At 39.6% G+C, this 7,251-nt stretch overlaps 1 protein-coding gene across 3 annotated transcripts in view; it reads left to right on the forward strand.

Annotated features, from left to right (window-relative positions):
- Positions 1–7,006, forward strand: part of KIF16B (kinesin family member 16B) — a 454,357-nt gene extending 447,351 nt beyond the window's left edge. For 2 of the 3 annotated variants that reach the window (XM_073672197.1, XM_073672201.1), the window contains one exon: positions 1,842–4,114. In XM_073672197.1, the coding sequence (XP_073528298.1) occupies positions 1,842–2,000 (159 nt within the window). In that variant the 3' untranslated portion in view covers positions 2,001–4,114. Of the gene's footprint in view, positions 1–1,841 lie in introns of all 3 variants that reach the window. The other variant, XM_073672199.1, reaches the window with a different exon arrangement.
- Positions 7,007–7,251: the final 245 nt, after the last annotated feature.

A 7,251-nucleotide genomic window follows, 5' to 3' on the forward strand; every position in this document is an offset into this window, starting at 1 on the left:
ACCAATCAGCAGAGCGTTGTTTAAATTTGGCGCCAATCTCGCTGATTGGTCGCGGCCGCCATCCGCGACCAATCAGCAGAGCGGTGTTTAAATTTGGCACCAAAATCGCTGATTAGTCGCGACCGCTACCAATCAGCAAAGAGGTGTTTAAATTTGGCGACAATACTGCTGATTGGTCGCGACCGCGACCAATCAGCCGAGCGATGCAGAGCGGGGTTTAAATTTGGCGCCAAAATCGCTGATTAGTCGCGGCTGACGGCCGCGACCAATCAGCAGAGCGTTGTTTAAATTTTGCACCAATACTGCTGATTGATCTCGGCCAGCGACCGCGATCAATCAGCAGAGCGTTGTTTAAATTTGGCGCCAATCTCGCTGATTGGACGTGTCTGGCGTCCGCGACCAATCAGCAGAGCGTTGTTTAAATGTGGCGGCAAGATCGGTGATTGGTCGCGGCCGCTATTTAAATGTGGCGCCCAAATCGTGATTGGTCGCTGGCAGCGGCAGCGACCAATCAGCAGAGCGGTGTTTAAATTTGGCGCCAAAATCGCTGATTGGTCTCGGGCGGCGGACGCGACCAATCAGCGAACCGTGTTAGTGAGGAATGGAGAGCGGAATCGTATTAGTGAGGACCGGGGAGCGGCGCTGCCTGTGCGGCTACTTCCTCTGCGAGAACCCGGGACATGAGCGACTGCTCGCAGCAGAAGTATCCCAACCCGCAGCGCCGCTCCCCGGTCCTCCCTTCACACCCTAGCCGCTGATCTCCCCACAGTATCCGCATGGTGTTACAAAGGTCCGTACATTTGTGTTAAAAATCGCTGATTGGTCGCCGACGCTGCCGGACCAATGAGCGACGCGGGATTTCCTAGACAGACAGACAGACAGAATAAGACAATTATATAGTAGATATATATATATATATATATATATATATATAATGAATATATAATGAATATTATGTATAATTATTTTATTTTTATATTTTTTTTATTGAAACTTGTCTGAATAACGTTTGCATTTTCTGGCCGCCTTTTTGCTAAATTAAATTAGGCTTGGTGTAGTGTATTCATCTCTACTGGTGGCCCTGTATCTTCCACCACTCCAGTGGTCATATCAGTTTAAATGCCTTGCAATGATGCTTTGCCAACCATGTGCCACCAACCCATAGCTAAATCGGTCTCATGCCACATATGTAGGTTTCACCGGCAACTGCATATCCAATGGCCCTTCTGGAATTTACCAGGTAACTATTCCCAGTTTTGAAACTTTTTTTTTTTTTTTAATTCTTGGAAAACTCTAAGTAACATGAATTGTTTATACTCTTTTCATTTTGGTAAGTAGTGAACTAAAAATGTATGACTAAGCCGTCAAGGGGTTTCAATTAAGCAGAAGACTCAGTTTGCCAATTTTTTTATTCTTGTGCCGCGTTTCTACTATACACTGGGAGAGAATTTTACTGCGTATGATTTACCTTTAAGAAACATTCAGGATAAATTACTAAATGAGGATGCCAGCTAGAATGTGCTGAGTTTACTGATCCATCATTATGAGATATTCATCTAAAACATGTTCTTGACCCTTAAAAATCTATTAAAATTTCAATAAATACATTCCTAATGGACCCGAGAGTACATCTTCCAGCCAAAAATAATTCAATGCCAAGATACCTTGTAAAAGGAAAGTTTGAAGGCCAGTGTTTGCCATATGTCTTGAGACACCCTTTGAGCACAAAACAACTGTTAGCTCAGACAGTTTCCAAATTTCATTCTCTCAAAAATAGAAGTAACTCGGATGTTAATTTAATTTTAGGTTTTAACATAATGGCTGTTTTTGTCCCTTCTTAGAAATACCTCCGAAACTTTTTCTCTGTGATGCTGAAGTCTCCAACATCGCCTCTGCATATCGATAAGGTCAGCCTGACCCTCTCCAAACATACAATTTGCGAATTCTCACCTTTCTTCAAGAAAGGAGTTTTTGACTACAGCAGCCATGGTACTGGCTAAGAATGGAAACAAGTGTGCCTTTTTATGTATCGTGTCTAAAGAAAAGCAAAAAGCAGCAACGACTTCTTGTCTCTACGATAAACATGCTGCACTTCCATGTCATTTCTTTAAAGTTTCACCTCAAGACCACAATTTATAGCACAATGTATTTTGGCACATTGAATGATATCAGTGCAGATGTCTGTAGCCTGGAATGACATCGGGCCGGTCCGAAGGAACTCGACAGATCGTCAGCCTTTCTGGTTTGGAAGATGATGTTTTTCAACAGATAAGATGTTTAATGCTTTTTTATGTCCTGAACCAAGTTATTAATGGAGGCTTATTCCATTAATGATGGAAGTAGATTCCCTTTCTTTTTAGTAGGACATTCCTACTGCAGATCTGATGGTATCCCACAACTAAATGCACAGAAACAATCACAGAAATAATTTACATCCATAAGGCCATCTATAAAGTGACTAGTCAATAAAATGAACATCTTGCCTTTTATACATGAAAGAAATTTTGCAACGTCAAACCTGAACAGTCTATAAAGACTGATTGCCTGTCCCAAATAATAAATTCCTTGAATAGATCTGACATGTAATGTTACATTTTCCATCTCGATAGTTGTGCAAGAACTCAGCTGCCTCCATTGGCCACTAAATGCATATTCAGCCAAAAATGTATAAGGGTTTCTCCTAAGATTTTGAAGTTTGGCATGTGCCTGAAATAGTATAACTTACATTTTATATTCTAACTATTTAAAATTGGTGCAGAAAGCCAAATTATTTCTGTCCAATCTAATATATAGCAGGTCTTAAAAAATGTAGAAAATGTTACATAATATTAAAATACAGCTAAATATATAATTACCTTCAGTTTGTTAACCTTACATTACGGGCCAATTTTGGAGTATATTGGCTGATTTAGCAATACAGTGTGCTTATCCAAGTATTTATGCCATTGACATATATATAGATCTGTTTATATAATGATCTACAGTGTCATAAAAATCCTCGTCAAATCTCTAATTAACAAAGCACTAAAGATTGTTTTAACTGCACATAATTAATGTAAGCAAGTATACAGTATGTAGAGGAAGCTATGTAATAGCTAATGGCATCCAAGCACATCCTGACATCGTGAAGACACTAAGGCATTTGGGTGATTTATATAAACCATATCTAGGTTCAAAATAATCAATATCCTATCACTGTTGTACACTTACACTACAGATATGAAATGTTAAATATATACTACTTTTTTTGTGCCCATTTGAACAGTTAAACACCCCCAGAAATACATTACATTTGTACTCCCGTTTGTGTTATGACACTTTACATCTCCACTGGGGGGGGTTACATCTGAATCTGGCAAAGTTATAGTCGCACTGTATAAACAGTGTGAAGAAGGTCTACTCCTTCTGATATAGTTACTGTAATGATGGTCATATTGGTTGTCACTTAATCTTAACAATTTAACCATCACATTGTGCTTAAATCTAAGGACTTTCCGTGTTAGTAATATGCTCAAAATTGTAAATTTTTCAAAATCTCCAACTACACTATGTCCATAAAGTCTGTCCTTTGTCCTAAATTTGTAGGCTTGACTTACTTGGACTAGAGCTTGGACATTTGGAATGTTTTCCTCATGGGGAATAGTTAAATGTCACTATTTTTTTTCATCCAAATTTACCTTTACTAACAGCCGTAATATTCCAACATCCTGCCCAGTGTCAAAAATTTGGGAGACAATGTTGCTTGTATAGCACCAGGCTCAACAAGATGTAATCAGTTTTAATAGCTATGCCCTAAGAGTGCTAAGCCAATGGTTGGAATGGCCCTCACTTAATGGCTCCCAAACTCCCATCCCAAATAAATAGAGTATTACCTTAAGATAGTTTTTTTTTTTTAGCCATCGCATATTCAGGTCACAGTGCTTTACAAGAAATGGGTTGCTTCCGCTAGCAGACTGGCTCATTTTGTTTTCTATTCCAGCCCCCTCTTCTGCTGATTGGAGGAGGAAGCTCTCCTGTGTTAAAGCCAAAACAGGAAGTGGATCTTCCAGATCCTTGGCCAGCACTGATGTTTAGAGAACTGTGCATCTATCATTCTTAATTCAATTTTAGTAAGTTCTCTTTATCACTTTACACGCGCTTAAACATTTTTGCAATTAAGACAATTCCATAAATTGAAAGTCTTAACTCTTTTGGGGCTTAAAAAACACATATAGACTGATATATTTAGTTAAAGCTGTAATAGGGTGGCATGATTTTAGTTAAGTCAAAAGTGAAAAAAAAATTCTATTAAATAGCAACTGAATTTTTGCCTAAAAAAAAAAAGAAAAGGAGAGACAAGCGCCCATAGGGTAGTGTGATATGCAAGGAGGGGGTGAAATGTTGTTCACCTGATAGATTTGTGATTGTCACAACTGCAATGTAAGTTTGTTTTTTTTTTTTTAAATAAATCAGTTCCTTCAGTCCGCCAGCAGATAGAAGATCCTCCTCTTCTGCAAAAATGCACAATGAAATGGAGGAAAGGTGTTAGAGTGACCGCATTGCTGCAGGAGAGGAAGATTCCAGACTCGGGGGCAGTTGAGAACTAGTTTTATTACACGTTTCAGGCTCGGAATGAGCCCTTTTCATGGATGTATAGTTTTATATTTGAAAAAGGGCTCAAAGCCTGAAACGCATATTAAAACTACTACTTTGTACCCCAGAGTCTGGGTTCTTTGTCTCCTGTAGCAGTGTGGTCACTCTAACACCTTTCCTCCACTTCATCGTGAATTTTTGCAAAAACATATTTTTGGGGTGTTTTTTAGTTCCCTGCAGATTAGGGTCTCAGGGCCTGGACCGCCCCACCAAACTAAACTTTTCCAAAAATGTTTTCTTTTTTTGGCCCTATAATTCTATACAGGATAGGTTGGGGGTCTGGGTCGTGAGACCTTCACCGATCGCTGAAAAGACCACTGTGAAGTGTGGAGCTCAGGAGGAAAGAGCTTGCCCAGAGGTATTCAGTAGAAATGTACAGACCTTTTATTAGATCTATAGCCTTTTTATTGAATCCATCCTCTACTCTGCTGTGCGCTCCTGCCAATGTGGCCACAGACAGAAGAAGCCCCAAGTGCTAGAATGGTATATGGGCCCTTTGCAGTCCAATTACTCGTCATAATGAGCGTTGTGTCTGTGATAGAGGCTGCTTACTGCTTTGGAGGTGATAGTGGGCCTCTATCTCTTGGGCCCTTGTGTGGCTCCACAGGTTGCACTAATGGTATGTCCACCCCTGGCTCCTGCCTCATGAGCTGTGCAATTCTCCACGGTCTTTTAAGCGATTCGTAGGCGTCTCAGGACCCGGACAGAAACCGATCTGCAGTAAATTAAAGGGCCAAAATGTTTGCAAAAGTTTAGTTACTCTTTAAAAATTATCCTAATATATAGATGTTATTCTATGCACATTGCATGTTTTCCCTGTAATTACACTAATCTCACAACCGTGTAAACTCCACAGCACTTGAATGTGATACTGACCTTTCTGCTCTCATATTAACGTTCTCATGAGCACATATATGCTATTCATAGATTTTCATCCTTTTTATAGGCGATGGAAGGACAAATGATTTTGCTTCTGATGTTACCTCAAACATTAACAAATTATGCACTGATGACATGTACATGATATTTGTATGTTTCTAGTTTGTAATACTTAAATCCGCTTCATTTAATTGCAGTGCAATTACTTTTTTAGATGTGTACTATTTAAGGCATGTGACCAAGCCGGTGAGCGCATTTGTAAAGATACATGTTTGTAATAATATAGTGTAAATAGTATGATGCTGTTTCCTTCATTATATATGCAAAATGGTATAATTGTATGGATAATTCTAAAATACATTTTGACAATCGGTTTTCACTGAATATATAACACTTATTTTTTTTCTTTTTCTGATTGCATTATTTTGCATTGTACCTAGAACGCCACAGCACTGTGACCATTTATTTGTAGACCATGTCCGGTTAAAGGAACCGGTCACCAGGTTTACCCAATATAAATTACGACCATCATCTTTAAGGCCTCTTTTGCAACATTGTAGCAAGCTGAACCCACCCCCCTCCCCTCATAGCCTAAAATATACCTTATATTATCCTCCCATACGATCCGGTCTGATGGGCTTCACTGGTCTTGATCCAGCACCTCTTCTCTCCTAGCAATAGCTGTCCTCCTGATCTGCTTCATGTGGATGATGCATCCTATGTTATCCACACAATCCCCAATTGTACTTGGCCCTGCAAGGGCAGAGCACAGTACTATAATGCTCATGCTGCAGCTTTACTTCAGTACTGTAATGCTCATGCTCCAGCTTTACTTCAGTACTGTAATGCTTATGCTCCAGCTTTACGTCCGGGTCATCAGCACTCTTTGGAGTCTCCTGGGGCATGCACATTACAGTACCTTGCGCTGACCTCGGTAGTGCAGAGTGAAATACGCCTGCACAGAAGGACGATTGGGGACACTGTGTGATGACGTAGGATACATTATCCATATGAAGCCAGTCAGGAGGACGGTGATTGCGAGGAGAGGGGAGGCGCCGAAGTAAGACTAGCGTCGCCTATCAGAACGGATTGCGCCGTAAAAGATATTTTTTTGCCTATGAAGATGGCGTGTGTGAAACTTATACAACTTTCTAGACTCCATTAAAAAAAGGCATTAAAGGTGGTATCTGTAGTTTATATTGGGAAAACCTAGTGGCATGTTCCCTATAAGGTCTATCCCTCATCTACATGTAGTTGGGACTGCCATCTTGTGTAATTCACTCTTCCAAATGGGCAACACCGTCCAATAAGCAAGAATGTTTTCTATCTTACATCTCTGAAGTTACTTGTGTGAAGGTGATCCCAACCACTATCTGTAGATGATGGGACGTAAGGATGGTCTTCTCTATTCTTGTATTTTTTATGTAATAATATCAACTATGCACATAAATCTGTTTATATATTTGATTACTTTAATTAAATTTGCAGGATCAAATCCTTGTCACTCTTTATTTGTTCACATTGTCATAAATATAAACTATTAGACTGTTTTTTTTTTTAGGGTCACAATTATGTTGTTTTTTTTGCTTTTTTTTTTTTTTTAAATACCATTTGCAAATTAGAAATGTGAAGACATTTTATGTTAACTGGGTACTCCTATCCACGGAACATGTGATAACTTCTAGATTGATTGGGGAATTGACTGCTGGAGCTTCCACTGATCGCCTGAATGCAAAGATG

Source organism: Phyllobates terribilis, unplaced genomic scaffold (assembly GCF_046119375.1).
Source record: "Phyllobates terribilis strain yellow unplaced genomic scaffold, ASM4611937v1 Scaffold_3__8_contigs__length_932513732, whole genome shotgun sequence".
NCBI lineage: Eukaryota > Metazoa > Chordata > Amphibia > Anura > Dendrobatidae > Phyllobates > Phyllobates terribilis.